The sequence below is a fragment of the Onychostruthus taczanowskii genome, unplaced genomic scaffold (genome assembly GCF_017590055.1).
Source record: "Onychostruthus taczanowskii isolate IOZ18803 unplaced genomic scaffold, ASM1759005v1 scaffold5, whole genome shotgun sequence".
Classification (NCBI taxonomy): Eukaryota; Metazoa; Chordata; class Aves; order Passeriformes; family Passeridae; genus Onychostruthus; species Onychostruthus taczanowskii.
The window spans coordinates 5,993,156-6,007,467 of NW_024502568.1; the positions used below are offsets into that span (position 1 = coordinate 5,993,156).

General features: G+C 59.2%; 1 protein-coding gene across 1 annotated transcript; it reads right to left on the minus strand.

Annotated features, from left to right (window-relative positions):
• Nucleotides 1-489: 489 nt before the first annotated feature.
• On the minus strand, nt 490-10,762 carry PPRC1 (PPARG related coactivator 1). The gene is made up of 13 exons (XM_041415272.1): nt 10,487-10,762; nt 10,189-10,344; nt 9,678-9,797; nt 6,521-9,305; nt 6,054-6,107; nt 5,613-5,673; nt 5,186-5,271; nt 4,217-5,015; nt 1,969-2,142; nt 1,739-1,802; nt 1,397-1,518; nt 1,110-1,261; nt 490-818 (listed from the first exon to the last, which is right to left on the minus strand). The coding sequence occupies exons 1-13, from the start codon at nt 10,544-10,546 to the stop codon at nt 715-717; spliced, it is 4,737 nt and encodes a 1,578-aa protein (XP_041271206.1). The 5' UTR covers nt 10,547-10,762; the 3' UTR covers nt 490-714.
• Nucleotides 10,763-14,312: the final 3,550 nt, after the last annotated feature.

Below are 14,312 nucleotides of genomic sequence, written 5' to 3' on the forward strand. Positions count from 1 at the left end.
CCCCTCTTTCTGGCGAGCCGCAGCAATACCAAGGAGCAGACTCGAAGGGGACAGGCACACAGGGCAGTGGGCTCGGAGCGAGCAGAGCCCTGCCCGAGCCCCCAGCTCACTGCCGGGAGCGGCGCTGGAGGATCTTGCACTGCCCCCCCGTGGCCACTGCGGGTGGTGCAGGTGGGCCAAAAACTGCTGGGAGCCTCGGGGTGCCAAGTTCTGCAGCCAGCAGAGCCCGAGACTGTCAGAGGGGCCCTCAGAGAGGCGTTCACCCCGTGCCAGGCCATTGCAGGCTGCCACAGTGACAGTCACACGCTTGGTGACCTCAGTCCTGCCCCACCCTCCCCAGACATCCCACTCCTGTGCCTACTCCACAACCTGTGCAACATTTCATTGGGGCCATACCACAGGCATAGTCCCCGGGGTCTTGAGGGGTGCCACAGTCTAAGCCCACACCTGGGAATATCCCATGCAAAGGAGGAAACAAGGCAGTGCTGCTGTTTGGGCATCCACATTTATTATATGTCTGGGGCAAGCCCAGGGCTGTCAGTTGCCTGGACTGCTCCAGTTGAAGGCCAATGACCCATCCTCCTTAAATATTGGTTATAAAACAAATTTTTTTCCTTTTTCATTTTATTAAAAATCTCATCTCTCTCTCCATACTTTTTTTGCCTTTTGTATTTGCGTATAAAAGTGGGGGCGGGTGTTCCGCCTTGCCTGCCGCTACCTCCGCAGACTGCGCTGTGCCTGCCGCAGCAGTGTGTCGAAGTCCAGGGAGTCAAACTTGCTCTTGACGGGAGCTGGGTCAAAATCCTCACGGTTTGAATCTGGAAGAGATGGGGAGAGGCTGTCTTGAGCCCATGAAACACTGGCACAGTTCGGGCCATTCCCACAGCAGACTTCTTGTTTCACCTGCCAGCCTCTAGACCCAGAGTTGGGCCAGCCTCCAACACAGTGCTGGAGAGACAGGGAGCCCCCATTCAATCATTCAGGGCCGGACAGTTCCTAGATGTGGCTCTGCTGCCAACCCTGACTGACCCCAAGGATGGGGACTCCTACACCTCTGGAAAGAAGAGAAGGACCCAGGGAGGACCCAACCTGGGGGCTGTGCAACTCACCCAAGTCAGCGTAGTTCCTCCTGCAGAACTGCCTGCGGCCACCAAAGCACAGGTCGAAGGGCTGCTCGTCTGGGCGCCGCAGCTTGTGCCCACTCTCGATGGCAGCGAAGGCTTCCTCAGCATAGCGGTACGTGACAAAGCCATAGTTGTCCCTGACATTGGAGGAGATCAGCAGCAACAGTTATGTTTGTCCCCCCTTGGTTTGCAACATCCCCTCGAGTAATGGGAAAAGGGCCAAGAGGAATCATCCCTGAGAAGGGACTGACCCATCTTCCCACAGCTCTTACCCCTCGGAGCGGAAATGCAGGGTACACTCCTCAATGTCCCCAAACACAGAGAAGCGGTGCCGCAGCTCCGACCGTGTCATCCTGCTGGGGATCTTGCCAATAAACACAACTCGCCGCTCTTCCTGCGGGCAGGGATGACCCATCCGTGAGCAGAGGGTGTTCTCTCGCACACAACACCCTCCCTGCATGGCCTCCCATCACACTGTGCCTTGGCCAGGGCCTCCCAGCAATGCTGCTGGCAAGGCTGCAGCCCCTGCAGAAACCTCCTCTGTTTCTGAAGTGACAGAGGGGCTGTGAACCCACAAATTTCTAGTTCCAGATTCCCAGCCCTCCATCACTCACTATTGCACGTTCCTTCTGGAGGATCCTCTGCCTTTGGTAGTGGTCCTGTGCATCATAACTGTATCTGTCAGGGCAGAAACCAGGCACATGAGCTATGAAATCATGGGGGTGTCAGAAGAGTGATTCCAAACGTAAGGGAGATCTTGAAGGAGTGGGTCCATCCCTGCTCCACAGAAGGCTGGGAGATGGGTTGGGGAGAGCTCACAGCCCTGCAGGATGGCCATGCTCACCTTCTCCACCTGTTACTCCTCTCGCGGGGCGAGGGGGAGCGGGACTGGCTGCGGGATGTGGACCTGGATGAGTAGGAGGATGCTGATGACGAGGATGAGGACCTGTCCCGGGACCTGCCACATGACCCACAGCTGGAGCGAGAGGAGGAGCTGTGGGAACATCTTGAGCGGTACCTGGGGGAAGGAGAGATACAGCCGAGTCCTCCCTTTGTCCAGCATCATAAGGCTCCAAAGTAGAAAAAGATATCCATCGTCCCCATGGTATCCAGCATCCCACTCGGACAGCACCCATCCCCAGGATGGGGAAGCCTCTGCCCAAGATTGCCAGGGCAGCAACAACACTATAGAAATGTTGCTCCATTTGGCTCCCAATGCCACAGAGTAAAGTGAGCAGGCTCACAGGAGGCACAGCTTCTGAAGAGCAAGAAATAGTCACAGGGCAACTGTGAAGCACAGGGCTGTGCCTGGGAGGGCTCAGAAAGGGCTAGAATTTCTGTGCTGAGCCCCACACAATGCACAGGACAACACCATATCCACGTTGTACTCAACAGCCATGTGAACAGAGACTAAGAGCTTCTCCAGCAGGGCCAGGGAAAGCTTAAGGACAGCAAGACCAAAACACAACTGGGATTAAGCTGTGCTTCCTCCAGCCAGGAGCACAGTCCCTCTCCAGACATGCTAGCCATAGGCGGTCCCTGCCATGGGCAAACCCAGGCCTGGCAGGGCATGCTGCCTGGCTCTGCTACATATTCTCCTGGAGGACAGCAAGTCAGGGTGGCACAGTACGTGGGGACATTTTCCAGCACAAGGCCAGCTCATTTGCTGGAAAGCCAAGCAAGATGTGTTGCTTGACAATCCCCAAGCTGCACATCCATGGAACATGGCACTTTTATACCTGCCTTTTCCAGCTCCAGCCTCTGCATTTACTGGCCATCAATGAAGGGGTCTTGGCTGGACAGGCCCCTCATGCCCAGGGACGTCTCCAGAACTGGCTGGACACCAAGATAACAGAAGGAGAAACCCTTCACCACCTCCAGTGCCTCCCAGCCCAGCTGGGACAGGCTGCACATCACTCAGATGCACAAGGACTCCAAAAGAAATTGTATCCCACAGACACAAGGTGTCCCACTTTCCTACACAGCCACCTGCATAAGGAGAACAGGGAGCCCCTGAGGCAGCCAAGCCAGACAGGTTTTTCCTTGCTTGCCTCCAGCAGCTCCCTGGAGAGCTCCACTGTGGCTCCTCTCATTTCTATACCAAGGGCTGCAGCAGCCCCACGGCACAAATATGAACACCTGCTGTAATACTCCAGAGAAAGCATCCAAAAGCAAAGATGCAGCCAAGGATTTGTAACATGGTTTGGGTGTTCCAGGAGTCTGGCTCAGTGATGGCTTTGCAGGTATATGGGCCCAGATGTGGGCTTCAGCCAGAACTGGATGGGCAGGGTGTTGCTGCAGCTCCCCCCACCTCTGTGAGCCAAACATCTCTTCAGAAGGACCACAGGGACAAAAGCATCAAATCCAGCCATCCAGTAGGACCATAAAGATGTGTCTGGGCTCTTGCAAAAGACTGGCCACTGGACAACTACTCGTCTTAGGTTGCAATGAAAGATGTAACCAGAAGTACATATTCTATCACCACTTGTTGAAACCAGGTGGAGCAGTGTTCTTTATCTCTTCCATGACCCATCCTCTATCCAGGGAAACATCTTCAGTTAATGGGCCATTGATTCTCACTGCATAAAATTACACCATCCCATTGTGAGATGCTCCATCCAGGGGGAGGAGCCAAGCATTCCTACCTAAAGAAAAATCTGACATTTGGAAACCCAGGGGGGCATTTTTCCACTGGATTCCTAGAGGAAGACCGGGCCCATCTATACCACCACTGAACCTTCAGAGGAAAACTGCATCCTTCTACAGGATCACTGCTTCAACAGAGCCACATCTGTCACTCCAGGAGGACAGCAACCAGCATTTAATCGGTCTGCTACCAACACCCTGAACGTTCTGACTCTGTCAGTGCTTCTTGTATTATTGCATTTTTTTATTTTAATTGTCCTAGTAAAGAATTGTTATTCCTATTCCCATATCTTTGCCTGAGAGCCCCTTAATTTCAAAATTATAACAATTCAGAAGGAGGGAGTTTACATTTTCAATTTCAAGAGAGGCTCCTGCCCTCCTTAGCAGACACCTGTCTTTTCTAACCAATACACTGCCCCAAGAGCAAGCAACAATTCACTGCTTACCTTCGCCACCGCTTGGGAGGTGGGGAGAGCGACCGCGACCGGGATCGGGAGGACGAGGATGAAGATGAAGAGGAGGACTCGCTAGCTCCATCCGAACTGGAGCTGAAAGAACGGCTGGCACGGCTCCGGCCGGCCCTCCAGCTGTCAGCAGAGGGGCTGGGCGAGTCCTGGGGTCTCCGGTAGCAGCGCAGGGACCTCTTGGCAGCAGCATGGCTGGGCTGGGCACTGGGAGTCCGCACCTCCTGGTCCCGGCAGGGGGATGCAGCTGGAGACAGGAGCACTGAGGTGGGGGGACTGCTGCAGCCGGTGGTGGCCTTGTTGGGGATGGTAGTCCGATAATCCAGGGGAGCTGGGCAGGCCATCCCCAGGGGCTCCAGGCTGTGCCCCACGACGGTGTTAGGGGCTGGTGGGGCGGGCTCAGGTTGGTCCAGCGTCCGTTTGGTTAAGGAGGAGATGGGTTTGATAGTGATGTCCCGGTGGTGTTTGACATTCCAGCGGGAGCCACCTTCAGCAGGGGGCTGTGCGCCAGGGATATTGCTGCTCTCGGGCCGCGGTGCACCCAGAACGCAGTAGTCATGGTCTCCCGAGCAGACGTGGCTGGGGGCTGTGCTGCCAGGGGCTGGCACCATGCTCTTCACCTGGATCTTGTTTGGGAGCAGTGGCTTGGCTTTCATCAGCTTGGTTGTCTTCTGGGGCCCTTCCTGGGGCATGGACCCAGGTGACTTGGTCTTGGCTAGCAGTGAGACAGCAGGCAAAGGCTTCCAGAGCTGGTGAGGAGGTGTCGCTGGGGGTGTGAGGCCTGGCAGAGCACCAGAATGCTTACAAGAGCAGCCCTTTGCTGCAACTCACCCAGCTGGGGCTCCCTCATATCCCAGCCCCCGTCACTCCCCAAGGTGTCCCCCCAGATACACACAACAGCCCTGCCATGACATGGCAGACTATCCCTCCCTTGTCCCAAGTATTCATTACCTGCTACATTGGCCAGCTCAGAGGCCTGCAGGCCATCTGGGGGCTTCCTGTCTTGCTGGGTTGGTGACTCCTGCTGGGTCTCAGGCCTGAGAATGGGAAAACAGCTTTGTCAAACACAGCAAGCAAAGCCCAGCCCCACTCCCCACACCTGGGGCACCCAACTCAATCTGCCCCACTGGCCAGTTTACAAGGATCCAAGAGAGCTGAAAGGATAAAACTTGCACAGCCTGGTCATGCCCATCACTGCTTGTCCCAATTTTTCCCCCTAAGTGCCAGCTCTGTCCCAGTCCAGCAAAAAGTTCAGTCCCTCTTGGGCCAATGGACACAGCCCCAGAACACTTCAAATCCTGCCAGGACTGAGAGCTGCCCTGTGCCCTTGCTCTGCTGGGCTCCATGCTGGGCACCAGGTGCCAAGGTTTTGACTCACCCAGAGCTCCCTGTCAGCTGCCTTTCCTCAGGGGGCTGTACAGGAGTTTCCTCCTTCTTGGCTGAAAAGAGAACAGGTAGGTGAGAGTGGCAACAAGTAGGGCTGAAGGACAGGATCAACAAAGCACCCCAGGAACAGCTGGGAAGAGCACAGCACCTGAAACCCAGCTCCCTGAAGATAGGAGCTGCACATCCTTTTTCCTTCACAGACTCTTCCCCACCCCTTTGGTTGCCATGGGGACCCCCAGGTGTTTCCACAGGCCAAGGAGATGGAGGCAGAGACAGCCGCAGGACAAAACACCCGGGCAGGGTAACATGAGCCCGCAGGCAGCAGCATCAGAGCCCTCCCCACTACCACCCTGACACAGGGAGCATGGACAGCCCAGGGAGGCCAGCATGGCATGGAGGGAGCCCTGCAGGGGATGGCATGCCAGATCCGCACCTTCAGACTTCTCAAACTGCTCCAGCAGGCTGGACAGGTCGGTGGCTTCAATCCCTGAGCCAGGGAGAAAAAGCACAGCAAGTCAGATCAGCTGGAATTCCCCCAGCACCGCAGCGATGCACCCCAACCCCATTCTGCCCCTGCATCAGCCTCCCTAGATGGTGGGGCAAGTACTGGGGAGGAAAAGCAGTAACAGAGCCTGCAGCAGGTGTGTCTCCCACAAGGAAAGGAGCACCCAGCTCTGCAGTCCCAGAAGGAAGTAGTTTCAGGACAGCCAGCCCAGACCATCCATTGTAAGCAACATTCTAGCAGAGTACTGGGAAGAGACTGCAAGCCTGTGGGCATGGCTTTGCCACCCTCACTCCCAGAAGTGCCAGGAACCAGTCCTGCTACCCAGGCTGCCGGCAGCACTGCAGCCTTGCTGGCTGCTGACACTCAACCCAGCATCCTGCAGCCCTCCCACTCACCAATCTCGCTGATGAAGGCTTGCACAATGTCCTTGCTGCTGTCTCTGGGCTGGGCTGGGCTGAGAAGTGGCTGGTGCCTCCATGGCCGCACAGTGGGTGCCTTGGTGGGAAGGCTGCTCTCTCGACCTGCTTTCCGTGGTGGTGCCACAGCCTGGGAGGTGGATTTTTGGCCAGGCACCTCCTGCCCAGCAGCTGCCTTGGGCTCCAACAGGGCTTTCTCTGCTGCCTCTTTCCCTGGCCCTACAGCCTTCTCCGTGGCATGGGTGCCAGAGGACTCCTCAACAGGGGCAGGAGACACCTCTGCCGGGCAGCAGATGGCAGCTGAGGGGGCCTTTGGGAGCTGGTTACGAGTTGCAGCTTGGGACTCCTCCAGAGACTGGGTGGGGACAGCCTGGGGGACTGGCACTGCAGGAGGGACCCTGCTGGGCTGGGCAGTAGCAGCTGAGGGGGCTGGCAGGGGCTGGGCTGGGGCTGGAGCCAGAGGGGCCTTGGGGAGGGAGCTCTCTCCTGCCATCCGTGCCTGCCTCCTGGGATCTGACACCCTGCCAGCTGCCGGCCTGGCAGGGCCACCTGCAGTCCCCATCTCACTGGTCGGGGCAGCAGGTGACTGGGCAGGGAAGGCCTGTGGCTCCGGGCAGCTCAGCATAGGGGCAGCAGGAGACTGCCCATGCAGAGGGGCTGTGCCAGGGTGGCTGCCAGCTGGGATGGCAATGGTGGCCTGCACTGCTGCTCCAGGGTCCCTGTACGCAAGGGAAGGCACCGGAGGCGGCATGGGGATTCCAGGCCAGTAGGATGGTGGTGCCCACCCAACTGGGGCATAGGGGCCGCCTGGGCCAAATGGAGGCGGGGGTGGCAAAGGTGGAGGGGGCCAGGCCATGGCTGGAGGTGGGAGGCCAGGCACCATGTGAAAAGTACTGGAGGAGCTGGCACTGGGTGGTGGTGGGGGCAAAGCATGGCAGCCCATGGGCTGCGGGCTGAAGCAGGGCCAGGAAGGCACTGGTGGGTAAAGGGCATAAGCACCGGCAGAGGCTGGTGGCATCCCAGTGGGGGCCACCCCAGCAGCTGGGGGCACATTTGGTGCGACAAAAGGCATCGGTGTCGATGGCGGTGGTGGAGCTGTGGCGGGTGCTGGGGCTGAAGTCAGAGCAGTGGGAGCTTTGCTGGCAGGAGAAGGGACAGCAGCAGGGCTGGTGGGTTTGTCTGGTCCCTTCTGAGCACTGTCTGCCTCGGTGGCAGAGCGCATGGGTGACACCAGGCAGGGGATCTCCGCCAGCTCTGTTGGAGGCTCAGGGACACTGGGCCACTTACTGGACACTTGCTTCTTGCCTTCCTGGCTGCCACCCGTGCTGGGCTGACGGTGCAGCATGCGGATGCGGTACTCACGCAGGCTCAGGGCCTTGGGTTTGGCTTCCTTAGGCAGGCCCTCACTCGGCTCTGCTGCTGGCAGCGTCTGGGCAGGCTCCAGCCCAACACCTTGCTCTGGGAGCTGAGAGGCAGCCTCCGAGACCCCAGTGCTCTGTCCAGCAGATGGCTGCGCATCTCCCTGGCCCTCAGCCTGGTCTGTCAGGCTGGGACATGCAGCTGCTGGCTGCCCCTCCACACTTGGTGCAGTCTTCTCCAGGGACACCAGAGTCTTGTTCTTCTCCAGGGACACCAGAGTCTTGTTCTTCTCCAGGGCCACTGGAGGCTGGCCATTGACGGTTTCTGGTGCTGGCTCCTTCTGCAGCTCCTGCTTCACCTTCTTGGGCAGGAAGGCCCCTGCTGTGCTCTGAGGCCTGCCCCGGGGCCGCGGTGCCCGCTCAGCACGCAGCTCCATCTGCCCCTCCTTGCGGGCTCGCTCCAGCTGCTGTGCCAGGAAGTCTGAGACCTGAACAGACGGACACTCTGCCCGCTGCCGGCTGATGGCTGGCTGGACATGGGGCTGTCCAGAGCCAGCAGAACGGAGCCGGTGGGCTACACAGTCCCTGCCAGGCCTGGCCTGCTTGCTTTGGTCCTCCTCCGCTTTCTTTTTCCGACTCTTCCTTGCTCTCTCACGGCCCCGTCCCTTCTCAGAGCATTCACGTTTTCCACCTGCTGGGGCTTCTGTGCTGTGCCAGGAGCTGCTGTTGGGACCTGAGGTTCCAGGTGCTGCTGTCTCCAGTGGGGAGGTGGCCTCTGGGGTACTGCATGAAGGCTCCTTCCCAGGCAGTTTTTCCTCCTTTCCCTCTTCCAACCCATTTTCCTGGATTAGAGCTCCTGGCAGCTCCCCTCGATCTTCTGGGACTGACTCCCTGGTAGTCTCCTCTACGTCCAGGAGCTGGGGCTCCAGGTCAGGGGAGTTGGGAGTCAAGGGCTGCAGAACCACAGGGATCTCCACACTCTCTCCCTCTCCAGGCACAATTTCCAGCAAGACAGGACTGCTCAGAAGCTCCTTGGCCACAGGCTCCGTGTCAGGGTCCAGGCACACAGTGAAGGTGGGCAGGCAGTAAGGGTGCATGGACTTCACCAGCTCACTCAGGGATACGTCACCTGTGTTGATGATGCAGGGGTCTTCATGCTCCTCCAGCGCCGCCCCTGCCTCGCTCACACAGAAATTCACAGCTTCCAGGCCGCCATCTAGCTCCAAGCTCAAGGCAGCCTCTTCCTCTTCTTCCTCCCCATCACTCCGCTGTGGCAGTGGCTGCTCTCGGGCTCGGTGCCAGCCCACCTTCCTCTCCACTCTCGGGGTACTGCAGACTTGCTTCTTTGGCAGCATTGGGTCCTCGAGGCCATGAGTAGCACAGTCCCAGGCCACATCTGTGTCAGTCTGGGAAGGGGGACCACACAAACATCAGTTCCTGGGCTTTTAGCAGCACTCCCCCAGGACAGCCAATGGGGTCTGCTGCAGCTCTGCAGCAAAGCCCCATGGCTGTCAAAAAGCTGGGACACATTCAGCCTGCCCGCTAAAACACAAGAGAACTGGAAATCTGACGCTCCTATGGGAGCATTCCCAGTCCCTGGAACCCACCACGTGAGGCAGACCCTGCTCCCACTGCCACTGGTGCCTTGCAAAAGCATCGTCTCAGGGAAAGGATGCTTGTGCCAGGAGGGAAGGCCGGGGCTGGGGGCTGCAGCAGAGGCAGTTATCCCAGCACCACCCCAACACTGCCGCTTCAGCTCGCCCTGCTCAGCTGCTCACCTTCCCAACCACAGAGACACTGCTGCTGCTGCTGCTGAGAGGCCTGAGAGCCTTAGGCTGTTCCAGGCTAGGGCTGTCACACTCCAGCAACGGGCGGGATAAGGTGAGAAACTTCTGAAACTGGAAAGATGGACAGTAGATGAGACAGTGGCAGGTCTATGCTGCTGAAGGGGACAGGCCACCCCCAGCTCCACAGTGCCCACACACTTCACCCCACAAAGCCCCAGAGCAAGCAGCCCTGTTTCACCCACACTGCACACAGCTCCCATTGGGGACAGGCTGTTCCTCAAAGCCTCTGGCACATCTCTGGCTCTATATAAAGACTCAAGGGGGAGGCACGGCCCTCCAGAGCACTTATCTCATATTGGAACTATTATGAGAGTACATCTTAGGGTGCTGGGGACCAGGGTCCTACTACTTCAGGGCACCCTCATGCTAGGACCTAGCAGAGCCCTGCCTGAGCATCTTCCCTTGGGCTCTGGGGTCAGGCTGCACCTGCCCCACAACTTACTGAGGGATTCTCCCGCTCACGAGGTGATGTCAGCAGCTCTGCATCCATGATGGTATCAAAGGGGGACAAGGTCTCATCATCTGTGCTGTCCAGGATCTCTGTGATGGCAGTCAGCAGGGACAGCTCGTTCTGTGCATCCAGGCAGGCCTTGCTCTGCTGCAAGGGTAGGGACAGTCTCAGAGGGCAATGGGATACAGCCCAAAGACCTGGACATTGAGGACACTGCCATCCCCCCCACCCATGCCACGGCCAAGGCCAGCCTGGCCACCACATCCCACATCTGTGTGTGAGCTCCCACCTCGCTCAGAGAAAGATCCTCAATGATGGAGATCACAGAGGAGTCAAGATAGTTCTGCATTGTCCCCAGGATCTGTTCAGCCTCTAAGATGGTTTCTGCATCCAACGATGTTAAGTTCAGGTCATCATCCTCAAGGGAAAAGCACTGTTGAGGAGCATGGGGAGCCAGGTAAACACTTTGCACAGCCTCACTACCAGCACTGATTTCCTCACAGTACGCAGGGGCTCCCCACAGCCTGAGCTGCAAACTGTGGCTGGGCACCCCCAGCACCCTGAACACGCAGGGGAAGCAGGTGGGACGCCGCTGCAGGTCAGAAGGTGGCGTAGGGGACCTTCCCCCTTGCTTTCAGGAGATTCCACTGCACAAAGGCCTGCGCTGCTTTCAGCCCGAGACCCTTCCAGTTACCCAGGATGCCTCCACACCGAAAATTTCTGCCTGATTCACTCCACAGCTGCAGGACTGGGAAAGATGAATGGATAAAACACCAGGCTCTACCCAACACCACACACTGGTCTTGCAGGACAGGGAGGGGACAGGCCAGCTCCAGCCACCTCATGGACTGTCACGCGCTCCTCCAATTTTGGCTGTTGGCGCTTCAGATAAGCCCAAAACCATTACAAAACTCATAACAAAAGTGCAGGAGTCAGCAAGAGGGGTGCAGCCAGCTGCCACTGCCAGAGCCCTACCCCAATACCTCTGCTGCAGGCTACAAGAGCACATGGTCTGTGCTTGCAATCCAGGACCAAACCAGCTTTGTTACACTTCCTCCTCCAAATTCCCAACCCCACATCCTTTCCAGTCCCCCAGCCACCTCTAGGGATGCTTGGGTAACTTCAAAAAAGTATTTGCACTGCACTCCAGGGTGTCACACAGCCATGCTGCAGGATGTCCAGGAAAAGCCAGATGCTGGGCAAGGGCAGGGGCTGCAGCCCCCAGCTGAGCAGAGCCACAGGACAAGAGCAGAGCAGCAGTACAGGCGTGCCACCAGCACGAGACAGGATGCGAATTCCTGTTTGTAGATGGGCTTAGGCAGAGAGATAATGGAGGCTGGGAAGATAAGGGCACCAAGGACAGAGCCCTGGGAGAGTACACCTCCCTCCCAAAGCTAGCAGGCTGCGACCCACCTTCCTGCCCTTGGAGCAGCACCAGCACCGTGAGAATATGGCTGAACTTTGGGGGATGCACATATGATGCAGTTCACCTCTGTTTCATGTAGGTACCACAGCCTGCGTGAGCCTGTGCCCATGCAGAACAAATTGTACCTTGTCCCTAGAGAGAAGCTGCTAATACTTTGAAATCCTCTTCTAGCAAGCAGTAAACTACACCAGAGAGACAGCAGGCATGTCACAAAATAGATGTTTCTAAAATACAACAGCACCAAAGCCACATGCCCAAACCCCTGGTCCCTGGGCTCTTCAGAGACTTCCTCTGATAAGACTAAGCAGGCACTGCTGGCCACAGCACAGCCAGGAGCCCTGTGCAACCGCAGAACACAGGCACCCCAAGACCAGGCTGGGAATCAAATCAAAGCTGGGAATCAGGACATCCACAGCAATGCCCTGAAGCTACCCATCCCAAATTCCCCCAGTCTGTGACATGACAGCCCTAAGGATCAGGAGTCTACAGTGGTTTGGGGCTCAGCAGAGAGCTTGCCAGCGCAGACCAGCCAGTTCTAGGGCCCTCTGCCTGGAAGTGGAGCCCACCAGTGATACCAGGACATCACTCCACCCCACCATGCAGATCAGGCTATGGAGCAGTTTTAGAGCAGTTTTCCTGCTCAGCATCTCCAATCCCCTCCCTCGCCGGTGCTGGCTGCTGGTCAGAGCGCAGCAGAGCCTGCTGGCAGCCCTCTAGGTGCAGCCTGGCTGCGATTCCCTACCAATCCTCACGCAGATACTGGGAGGACATCAAGGCTCACACGCCCGGCCCCGGAGTGCAGCCCTGAGTCAGCGGTGACCGGCAGGCAGAGGTACCCGGGCCACCGAAGGAGCCAGCAGGATGGAGCATCAGCAGCCCAGGGACGCAGGGACCATCTGACCCCTGCCTGTAGATGGCAAAGGGATCCGAAGGACACCCCGGGGCTGGCACAATCCTACCCATCTGGCCACAGAGAGGCTCTCCCCAAAGAAAACACGTAATAAAAGGTTTCCAGCTGTGATCAGCGCTGGACATTACGAGGGAGGGAAGTAAAACCCTCCCACTCAAATGGCCTCTTCCTGTGGCTCCTGCCCGCAGCCCGGGAGGGAGGGCGGGCAACCTCCCATGCCTTCCTCGACTCCCTTGACTCAGCGCCTTGCAACAAGGAGTCTCACAGCCGTGAGTCACCGGCCTGGGCTGTGTTCCCCCAGGATTCCCTTTGATCCACCTGGGGACGGGCACCTCCTGCAGCCCTCATCACTAGAGCATCGCTTGCGCGTCGGGGCGGGGGTACGAACCAGCCCAGCCTGCTCCAGCGTCCCTGCCCGCTCTCCTCCCTGCCAGAGACCCCTGTCACTCCTAGCCCGGAGGGGAGAGGGGAACCCGCCGTGCCTTCCTTCACATCTCCCTGTGTTTGCTATAAGCAGCGCTGCAGGGAACAGGGTCACGGGAATGTTCAAGGACAGGCTTCGGCTCCGGCCACGCTGTGCCCAAGCAAACAGCACTGCCGGGGAGAAGGGAGGATGCCCACAGCCCCAGAGTGGGCTTTGGGCACGCAGGGTACCGGGACTGGAGCTAACTGCTTGCAATGGACACAGGCTAAGCAAGGCCACCAGCTCATCAGGCACCCACCCGGCGCAGGGTACACTGCGCTCGCTGCTCCGGTCCCCGGAAGGGACAAGGGAGGCCCCCGCAGGCCGCTGCTGACACGTGTGCCCGGCGTGCTGCGGCTACGCCCCGAGCACAGGGCGGCCATGGTCCCCGGCGGGCTGCCAAGGCTGCTCTCACAGCGCCGGAGCTGCCGGCAAGGGCGCGGGGAAAGCCCGGGAAGCCGGGGGGCTCCGCCCGGCCAGCGCGGCACAGCCAGAGGATGCTCCGTGGATTCCTCTGCCGCTTTTGGAAAACATCAGGCGGGAACACACCTCTCTTCCCCCAACGCAGCCCACTCTGCTCGCGTCGGGCAGGGGCGAGACGGGCTTGGCGTCCTCCAGCCAGGGAGGTCTCCCCGGCAGCCCCTCAGGAGGACCCTGGCGGAGGCAGAAGCCTAGGGCTCCCCCCCAAAAAACCCGACAAACGCACAACGCAGGTACCCCCGCGTCCCCTCCTGGGTGCTGCATCCCCGCGCTCCCCGTTCAGACAGCAGCGCACCCAGCCCAGCCCGGCGGGGCCCCACCGGGGCCGGTGACAGCGGCAGCGCCGCGTCCCACACCTGCCCCGGCGCGGAAACCTCTTGCTACGGGATAAAGCCTCGCTTCCCGTGGATAAGCTCTCGATACGGCTGGGGAACCTCTCCCGGCCCGGGCCACGTTCTGCAAACAGAGCTCCTGCCACCGAAACCGGCGGGTGTCGGTGTCCCAAACCGCGCCAGCCCCAGCTCCCCGCGGCCGCAGGTGGCACAGAGCGGCGCCGGGATGGAGGGACGGCGGGGGAATGACGCGAGCGGCATCCCCCTGTCCCCCACTACCCCAGGCCGGGGTGTCATCTCCCGCAGCGGACACCAAGCCACCCGTCTCGCCGGGTCCCGTGGCCGTGGTGCGGCCCCCCAGCCCCGTGATCTCCCCGCGCCGACACCCCACGCCGGCGGGAGAGCTCCGGGCACCACATTCCCGCACCCAAAGAAAGGGCGACCCACTCCGGGACGAGCGGAGACGCCGCCGGCCCGTGCCGCGACCCCCGCCCGCCGCCGGTG

Excerpts from the sequence above, each read along its gene's own strand:
- PPRC1 (XM_041415272.1), bottom strand. The coding sequence starts at position 10,546 with ATGCAGAACTATCTTGACTCCTCTGTGATCTCCATCATTGAGGATCTT. Across the intron at positions 6,108-6,520 it reads AGCCTTCATCAGCGAGATTG|GGATTGAAGCCACCGACCTG; the intron begins GTGAGTGGGAGG and ends TCCCTGGCTCAG. Across the intron at positions 5,272-5,612 it reads CAGCTGACAGGGAGCTCTGG|GCCTGAGACCCAGCAGGAGT; the intron begins GTGAGTCAAAAC and ends TCCCATTCTCAG.